The sequence below is a fragment of the Quercus lobata genome, chromosome 11 (genome assembly GCF_001633185.2).
Source record: "Quercus lobata isolate SW786 chromosome 11, ValleyOak3.0 Primary Assembly, whole genome shotgun sequence".
Taxonomy (NCBI): domain Eukaryota; kingdom Viridiplantae; phylum Streptophyta; class Magnoliopsida; order Fagales; family Fagaceae; genus Quercus; species Quercus lobata.
Window position 1 is genome coordinate 28,187,854 of NC_044914.1, and position 14,560 is coordinate 28,202,413.

General features: G+C 33.1%; 2 protein-coding genes across 2 annotated transcripts; both read left to right on the forward strand.

Moving 5' to 3' along the window:
- Positions 1-3,738: 3,738 nt before the first annotated feature.
- Positions 3,739-4,340, forward strand: LOC115968789 (basic form of pathogenesis-related protein 1-like). The gene has a single exon (XM_031088289.1). It carries the CDS (start codon positions 3,767-3,769, stop codon positions 4,247-4,249), a length of 483 nt encoding a protein of 160 aa, XP_030944149.1. The 5' UTR covers positions 3,739-3,766; the 3' UTR covers positions 4,250-4,340.
- Positions 4,341-12,371: 8,031 nt separating this feature from the next.
- LOC115968790 (basic form of pathogenesis-related protein 1-like) lies at positions 12,372-13,050 on the forward strand. The gene has a single exon (XM_031088290.1). It carries the CDS (start codon positions 12,491-12,493, stop codon positions 12,968-12,970), a length of 480 nt encoding a protein of 159 aa, XP_030944150.1. The 5' UTR covers positions 12,372-12,490; the 3' UTR covers positions 12,971-13,050.
- Positions 13,051-14,560: the final 1,510 nt, after the last annotated feature.

Consider the following 14,560-nt stretch of genomic DNA (forward strand, 5'->3'; position numbering starts at 1 on the left):
AATCCAAATGAGAGATGGTAGAGCTGAATTTAGCAAACCAAGCTCGTGGAGCTTGTTTAAGGCCATAAAGTGCACGTCGAAGGTAACAAACCTTGTTTGAGTCAACAGAGAGACCAGGAGGAGGTTGCATATAAACTTCTTCATGTAAATCCCCATTAAGGAATGCATTTTTGACATCCATCTGAAAAAGATCCCATTTACGGGCAGCAGCAACAGCTAAGAGGGCACGGACAGATGAGATACGAGCAACCGGAGCAAAGGTCTCTTCATAATCAATCCCATACTCCTGTGTAAAACCTTTTGCAACAAGACGAGCTTTGTAGCGCTCAATGGACCCATCAGAGCGAGTCTTAATCTTGTAGATCCACTTACAACCAACCACAGATTTCCCGGGAGGGAGTGTCACCAAATCCCAAGTATGATTTTTAGATAATGCATCAAGTTCCTCTTTCATTGCAATCTGCCATAAAGGGTCAGTGGAAGCCTCACGATAGGTGTGAGGCTCATGTAGTGTAGCAAGAGCAGTGTAACAATGATAGTCAAGTAAATGTGCAGGAATAGATCTTACTCGAGTTGAGTGACGAGGTGGAATGTCTTGTGCAAGATCTTCAGGCGGAGCAGGAGCAGGGGACCCAAGCTCAGGGTTGGGGTTGGGTAGCTCGTCTTCAACCTGTTCATCTTCCACCTGTTCATTAAAGGGTGAACTAGGAAAGGGATCAGTGATATCTGGTGGTTGGACAGAGAAGTCTACAAGAGAATCAGGAGCAACTACAGGAGGATCAGGAGCAGCTATAGAAGGAATATGTGCCTCATCTGGAAAAATATCTAAAACAGAGGAGGAAGATAAGGAGGCACGAAAGTGAGAGAGCTCAACAAAGAGGCGATGTTCCCAAAAGACAACATTGCGGGAAACACGAAGACGATGAGAGACAGGGTCATAACACCGATACCCCTTTTGAGTTTCGCCATAGCCAAGAAAACAACAAAGCCTTGACCGAGGCTCAAGTTTGTTATGCTCATGTGGCTGAAGAAGAACGAAACAAGCAGAACCAAAGGAGCGAAGGTGGTGATAGTCTGGAGATGACCCAAAAAGGCGCTCATATGGAGTTTGATTTTGGATAACCGGACTCGGAATGCGATTAATAGCATGAACAGCATGAAGAGCAGCTTCGCCCCAAAAAGGAGCAGGAACTTTGGCAGAGAGAAGGAGAGCACGAACAGTGTCAAGAATATGACGAAGTTTCCGTTCGGCTCTACCATTTTGCTGAGAGGTACCTGGACAAGTTAGTTGATGAACAGTGCCATAGGAATGCAAAACAGCTTGGAAAGCATATTGAGTATATTCAAGAGCATTATCAGATCGAAAAATTTTGATGCGTTTGGAAAACTGAGTTTCAACCATTTTTGCAAAATTAGAATATACTTGCAATAATTCAGAACGATGTTTCATATTAAAAATCCAGCTATAGCGAGAGTAATCATCAACAAAGACAACAAAATATCGAGACCCACCAATACTAGAGACAGAGGAAGGCCCCCAAACATCAGAATGAATAAGGTCAAAGATATCAGTTGTTATTGATTCACTAGTATTGAAAGGCAAGGCTGGTTGTTTTCCTAACTGACATGAGACACAATCAAAATTTTCGGTAGACACTGAACCTAACAAACCTCTAGAAGCCAATTGTTGTACCCGAGAGGAAGATGCGTGATCAAGTCGAGCATGCCAAAGTGCAAGGGAAGGAACAGAAGAAACTACGGTAGCTGCAGCAACAGAAACAGGAGCAACAAGTGGAAGACGAAGGTTGTCCACGGGAAACATACGCCCAACTCTGGGACCGGTCCCAAGCTCCTGTCCCGTCCTTGGATCCTGCACAATACACCCAGAATAATCAAAGATAATGCGATAACCCAACTCAGCTAATTGTCCCACAGAAAACAAATTGTAAGAAAGGTCAGGAACATTAAAGACTCCAGGAACCGAGAGGTTAGAGGTCGAAACAGAGCCTATATTATGACCAGACATTGTGGAACCATTTGCTGTGCGAATATTAAGAGGGTGTGGTGCAGGTTTAAGTTCAGAGAATAAGGACGAGTGAGGTGTCATGTGATTGCAACAAGCAGAATCCATAAGCCAAGAGGTAGGAGACATACCAGATAAAGCTGAGAGAGAAGAGGAATAAGATGCATTACCAACCATACGAATGACATTGGCGATGATATTTATAAGGTCATCTCTGGAAATGGTGAAAGTGGATCCAGAAGACTGAGACTTTGCAGAGACGGGAGCCATAGGTTGGACACTCTTAGTGTTAGCAACAGTAGCAGCAGAAATGGAAACAACTGATTTGTTGCGTTGAAAGCACGTCTCAATATTATGGCCAAAACGTTTGCAAAAATTACAAAAACGTTTGTTGGATTGTCGGCGACGATTGTTGCAAAAGGAAGAAGACTTGTCCTTATTCTTCATTTTGAAGCAAAATATGCAAAAATAGACTGCAAAAACGAAATCTACGCGAAAAACTGGGTAAGGAGCACCTGGACTGCAAAAAGTCAACTCTGCAGAAAAGTCAACGGTCAACGGTCAGAGTCAACGGTCAACGGTCAAAGGTCAACTCCAGTGATGACGTCAACAAGATGACGTTATCGGATGACGTCAGCTAGGGCTGACGTAGATGATGACGTGGCAGAGATGACGTCAGCGATGACGTCAGCAGATGACCCAGCGGCGCGTGAGGCGCGTGGTCCAATCTTCGCCGAAACTTCTGTCGGCGCGTGAGGGCGCGTGGAACGCCTGATGATGCTGATTCTTCGCCGGTGATGTAGATCGGAGCAAGACGAATCCGATGACTGCGGCGGTGAGATGATCGGAGCAACACAGACGGCGCGTGGAAAAGCGGCCGAATCTTTGACCGGCGCGTGGCGGTGCGTGAGAGGTCAGATGATGATGATTCCGGCGGCTGTGTGTAGATCGGTTGAAAATCTAGACGTTGATATTTCTTATGTCTTAATCGGAGGTCTGATGTGGAAGACTTGACGGAGGCAGTGATCTTGGTGGCGGTGATCGAGCTTCTGACGGTGAAGATTCAACCTTGGCACCTCTGAGGGCACAAAAAAAAGGTTTACTGACCGAAGAAGTCGAGGCAGCGGAAAACACCAACAAAGACAGGACTGCAAGACACAAGAAGGTTAGAGCAATGACTCTGATACCATGTTAGAAATACTGAATGATTGTATTGTATTTCATTAATTAAAGAATATACATCACTGCCTTTATATAGGAGGCATATGTGTGCAGTACAAGTAGAGTGTAGTACAAGTACCAGTGTGCTATACAAGTAACCTAATTGGGCCTAAAGCCCATAACATAATATACATTAACAGCCCAAAGTATATTCTTGTTTATAGTCAAGGTCAAGAATCAAGACTGAAATTCATTTCATTATCTACGTAGAAGTCATTATGCTTTCGTTCTTCTTCTCAAAAAAAAAAAAAAAAAAAAAAAAAACTTGCTTCAAAAGAAATATTTTAACTGAAAGTAATTTCGATAACAAACGAATTATAGTTATTCCGTCATTAGCAAATACTATTCTAGACTTCTAGTTCCTCTTAATGTTTTCCACATTGTGCTTTTGAACATTCAACCATTACTTCCAATGTTCATCACACCATTTTTCACGCTACGTATATCCCTAATTCCCTATATATACCTCATGCACATACCTTATTTCTCCACCAATCACTTAAGATTTTGCTTTGCACTAAAATGGGGTTGTGTAAGATTTCACTAGCTTTTGTTTTTCTCATGGGCTTAACCCTAGTCCATCTCACCCTTGCCCAAGACTCCAAAGAAGACTACCTTAATGCCCACAATGCAGCCCGTGCAGACGTGGGAGTTCCATCTCTGACTTGGGATGACACTGTAGCCGCATATGCACAGAACTATGCTAATCAGCGTATTGGAGATTGCAATCTTGTGCACTCCGGTGGAAAATATGGTGAAAACATTGCATGGGGCAGCGCTGACCTCTCAGGCACAGATGCGGTGAAGATGTGGGTCGACGAGAAAGCCAACTATGACTACAACTCTAACTCTTGTGTTGGTGGGGAGTGCCTGCACTATACTCAGGTGGTTTGGCGCAACTCGGTTCGTCTTGGATGTGCTAAAGTGAGGTGCAACAATGGTGGGACATTCATTGGTTGCAACTATGATCCTCCTGGCAACTATGTTGGCCAGAAACCTTACTAAGGGCTATATATGTTTAATAAAGCATCTCCATCTATGATTTAAAAAGGTTTAATGATAAATAAGGAATAAAAATTTTCGGTTCCACTCTTAATATTCCAGTTTATGCTCCACCATTTATACCATATATTGTGATATATTGATATGTCCTTTTTTTCCCCTTTGTTAGGCAATTAATTATTTCTTTTTAAAAATTGGATTTATTTTTTGCTTTTTATTTTAGATATTACACACTGTAATTGGTGAAATAGAAATTAATTGAAGCTCTATGAATAAAACCAAATGTTTTTATTCATAAATAAACTAATTTAGGAGAAAAAGATTAAAATAAATTATAAAGTCATCCACCTTTCATTGGGTGGCAATTCATTTACATCTTTATGTGATTTTGAACGTACTTGCTTTCAACTTGAAGTGCCGTGGTTTATGGTTGTTTTTAAAAGTTTTGGATTCCAAGCACACCATTAAGTAGCTATGTAAATGTGAATTGCTTCCATTTTATCTAGGACTTTTAAATCTCGTAATTTGATACTTGGAAATTAAGTTCTGTTCTAGTAAATGAAATACAAGACACCTATTTTTTATTAGACAATTATAATATGTTGTTAATCATGGAATTTGAATCATTTCTCACCTAGATCTCCAATTCACTTGTTTTCATGGTGGTGGATGAATGGAACCATCCGTAACATGACTTTTGCACTGGTGCTCGCAGCAAGGCAAACAAGTATATTGATTTTGAACACAATCTTTTAGATTTGGGGGAAAAAAAAAAAAAAAAAAAACATAAATATGAAAATAGCATGAACGGTTCTCCTTAAACATTTACCAATTAGTTGATACTGTCATGCACCTGAAGTGATCGGTAAATAGAAGAAAGTGAGACATTGTGTAATGCTGTGATAGCATGTGACTCGCATAGGTTACACCCGTGGTTATTGCAAAATAGAAAAATGGAATGATATGAGAAAAAGAATAAGCTCTACGACTTGACTCTTATTTGGTTGTCAATCCACTTCAAGAAAGAAAGAACAGAAGAGACTAGAACAACCAAAGTTTTCATAAATTTGTAGGAGAATTTTATAAAACCACGATGCTACCAAAAGAAGGGAAAAAAGAAACGATTTTGTATACCTTGAATGTCTTAAAAATACAAAAAGTGTCAACTAATTGAGTTAAAATATTTTTGACATCATAGATGAAATCTTAAAACAATTTTAGCCTCATGCGAAGGATATTTTTTGGTTTCAGCTTTATAAAAAATGTCACAATATTTTCATAATACTCATAATAGTTATGGATCCGTATATATTAATAATTATTTTATTTTGACTTATGATACTTCTCAACTATTGTAAAAATATTGTGATTTTTTTTGGGTTATCCATTGAACGATTTATATATAATAAGTGGGGTGAGCCCATTACTATCTAATTTGGGCAGAAGAAAATAAGTAAATTTGTATTGGGTCAACGTTACTAAGTCTACCGTTGTGATTAGAATCCCTTACATTTATAAAGAAATTTTAAATTAAAAATTTTGAAATCTCAACTATGAAATTTTTAAATAATTATGTAGTTCATATACATGACATAAATCACATCATCAATTACTTACGTAGATTTCATATCTTCATCAAAATATATATATAAAAAAAAAAGAAAAAAAAAAAGAAGAATTAGATTTGGTATTATGCAGTACTAATTTATATTAGATTAGGATTAAGTTACACCAAATAATCCTACGTACACAATGTTTTTTCAATTTTTTTTTTTTTTACCATTATTGAAGTGATAGATTGTGAGTGGTGAAGAAAAAATAATGGATCCACACATATTAGTGTTGTAAACCACTCACTTTTAACCACTTCAGTAATTGTGTCATAACATTATTTAGTTATATTAAGTATAATTTCAAGCAATATTACACTACCTATGAATTTTAAACAATTTTATTGAATTATTTAGAAATTATTTTATTAAATCATTATTTTAAAAATCCTACTATTTGAATACATCTTCTCTATGTTATTAATGTGCATGTCATAGTTTGTGCCAATCGAATAGTATATATTATTTAATCTATAAACTCATATTTAATAAATTAAATAATGTTATTGATATCAGATAATCTTGAAATTTTGCAAGCATTGAGGTTATAGGGAGAAAATGTAAGCCAATGGTAAATTTATCAGAATTTGCATAAAAAAAATTGAAAAAAAAAAAAAAAAAATTCCCTAGACTTTTGACAGTAGTGAAAAGAGATGCTAGAAAAGTAGTCAGCTGCTCCTTCTCTCAGTCGATGGCTGATTCCGTTGATATCGTGAGTTCAGCGGAATATCGTTAACTTTCTGAGAAACTTTCGAAAGGCTAACATGGTGCCTAAAGTGACGGTGATACATATCCGTGAAACATTATACCTTATACAATCTTTGCTTTTTTTTAATAAGGAGTATGATAGGGGAATTTATTTGTGTATTCACGAGACTTCGTACTGTTATACCTTATCCAATCTTTGACTTTTTTTTCTCTCTCAAGTTTTGATTTATGTCAAAGACGCAAATTACTGAAACAAAGAAAAAAAAGAGTTTAAACGTGGCTTACCAAAATGTTCTAGGAATTAAAGGCGGTGATTGGGCTCTCTTCAAATGCATGCACTTTAGATTGATGATTTTTTACTTTATTTTATTTTATTATTTTTTATTCTTTTGAGAAGCAGATTGATGGAAAGAAAGTAACCTAACCAATCTCAGCAAAAAATGAAAAAGAAAAAAGAAAGTAACCTAACCAATGCAAAGAGATTCTCATGCAAGTCTAGAATGAATTTTCTTCTCCCAAAAAAAAAAAAAAATATATATATATATATATAGTTAGGGGATGAAGAATTTAATGTTTTCATTAGAAACATCAAGAGGTGTGGCTAGCATGATATCTACAAGGGTCTTTGTAATTATTATGCATTCTTTGTATGCAGTAAACATAACCGGCTCAACAAATACTTTTGCAAACAAAAAATTTCAACGATCAAAGCTTTAAGTTTTTAAATATAAATACTAGTAGTATGCTTGTGAAACACATGAATTAATTAAAAACTCTATATAAAAGAAATATAAATTTTAAAAATATTATTAAGAATTTAATTGATTTTCATTTAGATTAAACTATTGAAATACAAATATATTTTCACCTACATGGCATAAGGAAAACATTTAATGTGTAAATTTCATTATATTGAAATACAAAATTATTATGATATATGATCAAAGATTCAAAATAACTAAAATATATTTTAAATTTTATTTAAAAAAATTTCAAAATTTTTAAAATATAATTTTGTTGAAGTAGAATTTTAAATTTCTTAAAACTTAGCTACTAGACTTTTATTTGTAAATCATCTTAATTAACGAGAATGTAACGTTTGTCACAAGGAGAAGATAGCCACTTGACGTGGCCATGAGTTATAAGTCCAAATTTTTATATAATACTATATGCTATGATATGATATAGAGTAAATATTTAAATAAATACCTGAATAATAATCCCTAAAAAATATGGAATCTTGCCAAAAAAGTATGGAATTATCTTATAGAGATAATTCATTTAAAATAAAACTATTATGAGAAATATTGAAAATTTTGAAATGGAAATAGTTCTTTTTTTTTACTATGAAATGGAAATAATTTAAACTATATATTTTGAAAGTTTACACGGTTCTTCACAATAACTTTATATAAATTATCAGATCAAAAAAAAAAGAAAAACTTTATATAAATTTGTTTTCTATTTTCAAATTTTTATTTTTGGGAATATAAAGAAAAAACAATTTTCTTGTATTTTTGAAGTAAAAAACATGTTTAGTTGATTGAAATTAAAAAAGATAGTTTTTTTGAAAAAAAAAATACTAAAATATATTGTTACTATAATTTGAACTCTAATGCTAATTCATTAAATTAAATGCGTGTTTTCATTGACTTTTGTAAATTAAAAACTAAATATAGTCTTTTATATATTTTTAATTTCTTTCATAAATTGAATTTTGAGATCAGTTTTTGTTTTTTGTCCATTTTAAATTGTCAAACAAGTTTTTTAGTCTCAAAAATAGAAAATATTTTTTGGAAATAGAAAATAAGGGGAAAAAACAGTTATGAAACATACTTTTAGTTTTTTTTTTTTTTTTTATTATAAAAGAAAATCCTATTAGTCATATTTCTAGAAATTTTAAATTATACTCCAATTATAGTTTAGTTTAGATAAAACTCTATTAGCTATGTTTCAAGAAATTGCAAATTCTTTCAACTAAAATTTTATTTCAAAAAGTTTCAAGAATTTTAAAATAAAATAAATTTAAAATTGAAATCCATTTATATTTTGTTTAAACATTGACATTGTAAAAATTTAAACCGTCCATTTAACAATGATAAATCATGTCAAACTTAGTACCATGTTTTAACAATGTAGTAAATTATTTTTTTTAGAGATAATTACAATATGCTGTTAATCCCAACTCAAACCCTTTCTCCTTCTTAAACCTCCAATCATTTTGTGCATGAGGAGATAACAATTCAACTACAAGACCCTTAATTGCAAAAAAATTCTACCAATCACTATGATAAGATACTTTTGTAGAGGATTTCAAATCCGTAGACATTTTGAAAGCAATGAAAAGAGATGTTGAGATGGTAGAACTCCTTTCCTACCATCGATGGCTGATTTTGCGGTCAATCTATTTCCTGAAAACCTCCCGCTGATTCGGATCCTGTGAGCTCCTACATGTCACTCAAAGTCCTAACACAAGTTTCAACAAATAATGGTTAAAACTTAAAAAGCTAGGTCGTTTGAACTTTGGACCACTCAATGCCCAGGTACTCAAATATATTATTGGGTCATTCCTCCCTAATCTGATTGGTCTATCAAAACAATTTTATGCTTGGAAATCAAGCATGAAAAAGAGGCATGTTCCTAGAGTCTTAGGTTATTCCTTCCTAAAGTGAATGATCTATCATAAAAAAGAGGGCATGTTCCAAGCATTTGTTTCCAAATTTCTTAATTTTCTGATAAAGAATGTAAGGCTAATATAAGATAGTAACATGGTGCCTAAAGTCTTGGTGATAATAATCCGTGAAATGTTGGCGCCCTCAATAATAAATTAATATAGCGTATCAATGTTAATTTGTTTTAATTAAATATCAATGATAGGGGAATGTACATGTATTGATATTCACGAGAATACTGTTAGGAAAATGACCTTAGGTTGCGCAGCTGAAATTGCTGACTTCTCTTTCTCTCTGAATTTTGAAGTTTAGAACTGACCTAGCAAGATATTATAGAATTAAAAGAAGTTGGGACTAACCTTATCATATATTATTCAAAGAGATTACTTCAATTTGAAACTTTGATGTTGGGTTTACTTGTGGCGATGATTGAGCTCTCTCCAAATGGACTATATATAGATTGATGAAAAATAAAATAACTTAATCATTGCAACGAGATTCTCATGCTAGTTGAACTAGAAATTATAGAATATAGAGGCGGGAATCTTGACAATTAAAAAGAAAATCTACAATGAAATTTTTTTCGCCAAGTACATAAATTTTCTTCTTAAAAAAATTTAGAATGAATATTAATTTTCGCTTGTATAATTTATTCGATAAGAACAAATCAAGTTCCATATAGAAAGCCACTATAGCTTTCCATCTTGTGAACCGATCGATACTGGCCCTTCTGTCACATGAGAAGTTCTTGCTAGTACCAAGCATGGACGGATTTAGATATGGACTTGGGGGCAATGGCACCAACAATTTTTTTTTTTTTTTTTTTTTAATATTAGTATAAATATAGGTTTTAATTTAAGCAATTTTTTTTCCTATAAAATTACACTTTACCCCTTAACAATATCATAGTTTCTTTAAAGAGTAATGCTATAATCACAAACTTTTATACAACATTTTTACTAAATGTTGAGGCAGCAAACTCTTATTAGTTCGCATGTAGGCCCATCACTTACATCACATTTTTACTTACTAATAATCATTTACCACATAAGTAATTTGTTAAAGAGTTTGTAACTCTAGCATTTTCCTCATTTCAAAAGCCATAAAAAAATTTAATAGATCTAAATCTAAAACAAAATATACAAGCTCAACAAAAATTACCAATAGTAAAGCTAAAAAAAAAAAAAAAAAAAAAAAACCAACCAATCTATTTTATCCAAAATAAACTACCCTGCTCTTTAAAAAAATTTAAACAATTTTTTTTTTCCTCCTTATCTAGCATGTACACAACACACACACAAAAAACCTACAATGATTAATCAATAGAGTTGAAGACCAGAGTCGTTACACGCAGCTAGTAGTAGAGCCACTCCCTAACTCTAAGTTCTGGCTCCATCCTAGTAACAAGTGATATAGATTGCAAAGTGTTATATATATATATATATATATATATATACACACACACATATGAAGGATCTATATTTCAGAGAAATGTTTGATAATGTGGTAAACCATTTATTGTTTCATTTGCATAGATGCATGCATGGCAGACTACACACGTTTTGGAAACCTCTCTATCTCTAAATGGATTGTTGGAGACTCCACAACATAATTATCAAATAGATTTGGATTGTTGGATACTCCACAGCATAATTATCTAATAGATTTGGATTGTTGGATACTACACAACGTAATTATCAAACAGCTTTAGCACTTGATTTGGTATGTAATTTACCCACTTGTTTAACTATTGGGTTATTGACGGAACTGTATCTTCAATTAAAATTTAATAGAAATTAATAATATTTTCTAAAATACAAAAACTCTTAAAGGCTTAAAATTTGATAGATAAATTTTAAAAAATATATAAGAGAAATTAAAGATTAAGTACGTAATTTCATACTTAATGCAATCTTATTTTTTTTAATGTAAAAAAATTAAATGACCAGATCTATAAGTTTTTATATAAATATATAGATTAAATATCCAAATAATATCCAAATAAATATTTAAATGATAAGTCATAAATATGTAACTATCTTATTAACAAAATATATAATTAAAATTTGAAGTGAAAAAAATAGACATATATGGGGAATGTTAATACAAATAGAAGTAGAAATAATTCATTATATTCAAAGAAAATTATATATAAAAAAGTTAAAAACATTAAATGAAATAAAATAAACATTTTGAATATTTATAGGTTTTTTAGTACTCCACTTTATATAAATTAAGAGATGCTTTTATAGAAATAATATTCATTGAATAATGGAAATTGTATTCGGGGATCTCTTCTTTAATATAGCATCTTTCCGTATATAGAAAATACGGATGGTTCCAAAAAAGAAAAAGAAAATATAAAGAGAGAAAGAAATGCGGGTACCATGGTTTAATTCGGTTTGACCATATAATATAGTAATATACCATAAAAAAAAAACATTTAAAAAATAATAATAATTGATGATTCAAAACGTTTAGGTAATGGATCATGGCCGATCCAGATTTAATAACTATGATTTTGTATATTATTTATTTATTTATTTTTGAATAATAATTATAGAGAGCCTTCACATCATATTCCTATTTTTCTTCATATTTTAGAATAATAATCTACTACCTAATCTCTTTTTGAAACTAATATCAAATTTTCTATTCTAGGCATTATTTTAATTATTTAATTTTTTTTATTTCTCTATTTCCAAAACACTCTTTTTTTTTTAATTTATTGAAAAGTGCTACGTTCATAACAATTTCACAATAAATCATAAGCAGTAAGATGTCACTGATTCAAATTTAAATCTACTACTGAAATTACTTTTTTTCCCATTAATAATAATCCATAATAACCTGTTAAATATAATTTAATTTGTTGTAAAAATATTATGAAGCTGTTGCGAACATAACATTTTTCTTTTTTATTTTAGTTACAACGACACAAAAATAGTAAAAAAATAGTTTGGGAACTATAGTGATTGCCTAAATATAAAAAAGCATTTGTGTTTATTATGCACGCTCTCTCACCATTTACGTGTAGTTTGGGGGTGTGTAAAAGTATGTATAAAGTATGTATAAATAGTATTTTTTACCCAAAATAAGAAACCTGACCCAAATGCTTGTGTGTTTATTAGGCACCCCGCTTCAGCAATAACGTAATGACTACCGCTCTTGCCTATAAATACCTCAATCACATATCCCATCTTCATTCAGAACCAGAAGACTAAAAACTAGCTCTCCCTTGCACAGAGATAAAAATGGTGTTTATCAAGTATTTGCTAGCCATATGCTTCTTGGGGTTGGCCCTACTTCATGTCTCCCTAGCCCAAAGCTCCCACCAAGACTTTGTCAATGCACACAATGCAGCTCGTGCCAAAGTTGGTGTTGGTCCAATTAGATGGAACTACACAATTGCAGCCTATGCTCAAAATTATGCTAATAAGAGATCGGGAGACTGCAACTTGGAACATTCAGAAGGGCCCTATGGAGAAAATCTTGCTGAAGGTTATGATAACTTAAACGGAGTGGATGCAGTGAATTTGTGGATAGCAGAGAAGCCTTACTATAACCACAAGTCCAACCAATGTGTCGGTGGTGAGTGCCTGCACTATACTCAGGTTGTTTGGCGTGATTCGGTTCATCTTGGGTGTGCTAGAGTCAAGTGCCACAATGGGTGGATGTTCGTCATTTGCAGCTATGATCCTCCGGGTAATTATGAAGGCGAACGTCCTTTTTAAGTGGTTTCATTAGTTACTAATTATGATTATGTTGTTCCTTATCAGGAGTGTATGTGGTGGTAGTACCTTTCAAAAAAAAAGAGTGTATGTGGTAGTAACCAAATATATATGCATACCTTCTGAAGGATATAATGAAATATGTTTCTGTCACTTTTACTATCATGAAGAAGAAATTTGTTTTCACTTTGTTAATTTTCGTTCATACAATGGAACTGATCACTGCTATGACGTTTCTGTCACTGGAATAAGTTTCTCTGACATATGTTAGACTTTCCCCACTCATTTAACATGGGAGGTTCCGGAGGGAGAGACATATAAGTCAATTCCCTGAAAATAACTTACCATGGGGGGCCATGCGAAGGTAATGAGTCTATTTTCTAATAAGGAAATATACATCACAAAATGGTAGATGTATAAGAGCATATGGAATTAAATCAAGAATATTTAAGCACATTAAAGATAAGAATAAAGTCAATATATTGAACAAGAAATTAACTGATACGTGTAATTTGATTGCCTTCCTTTTAACTTTGAAAACATAATTAGCACACAACCCGTTTGTGAATACTGGATACCATATATGACTGTATAGGTTTATGGCTGAGCTTTTGTTTTATGGTAAGAAAAGAAGATAGGATAATCTAAGGAAAAAAAAAAAAGCGTTATGTTTTTTTTATCACGTGAACGTCAATAATTACATGAAAGATAGGAAAAAAGCATAGGAGTAGGGTACTTAATCATTTCTAAGGGCATCTGTTCTCCGCAAATCATGTCAAGACGGGTGCTTCTTGCCATTTACGACAACGCGTGTCTTATTCTATACAAACTTTGCCATGTGATTATATCAGCCGCTGTCTACTATAATAGAATTTTATGGTGCCATGTGTATGTTCAGGAGTGATCAGCACTGCTACTAGTACATATATTATTGCCCAGTAGGGGTGGCCCAGTGGGTGAGATCCCGCATGCAAGCATAAGGTCCCTTGTTTGAGTTGTAGTGGGTACCATATAGGGAGTGGGTTCTTAACTTACATTGTACCTCATCTGCAAGCTCTCTTGGGGTGCTAGGATAAGGTCTATGACACTCCAGTCATAGTAGTTATAGTTTAATCCAACATTCTTTTGCAGAGGTGTCTTTATTAGGTCACGCCCTAGGGGGTAAGTCACACATGGTCGCCCCGCCCCTCTTTTGTTCCAAAAAAAAAAAAAAATACATATATTATTGGAGTAATGCTACAACAACCTCTCTTTTCTTTTTTTTTTAATATTTTTACATACCGTTGAGTCGGTAAATTTTTATTATTTTTTATCTAGGTCAATTACTTAAATAATTTTTTTATTTACCAATAATTACTTATCACATTAGTAATTTGTAAAAAAAAAAAAATTATAGGTTCAGCATTTTCATATAGGCAAAAATACACTTTTAGTCCCTACATTTTGAATCTATTTTCCATTTGGTCTCTAATTTGATTTCCCGCCTACCCTAGTCCCTGAAATCAGAAAATCATTTCTGTTTTGGTCCTTACCGCCATCTCAGTAATGGAAAAAGCATATGTGGCAAACAAAATGCATTGTTAAGATAGTAAA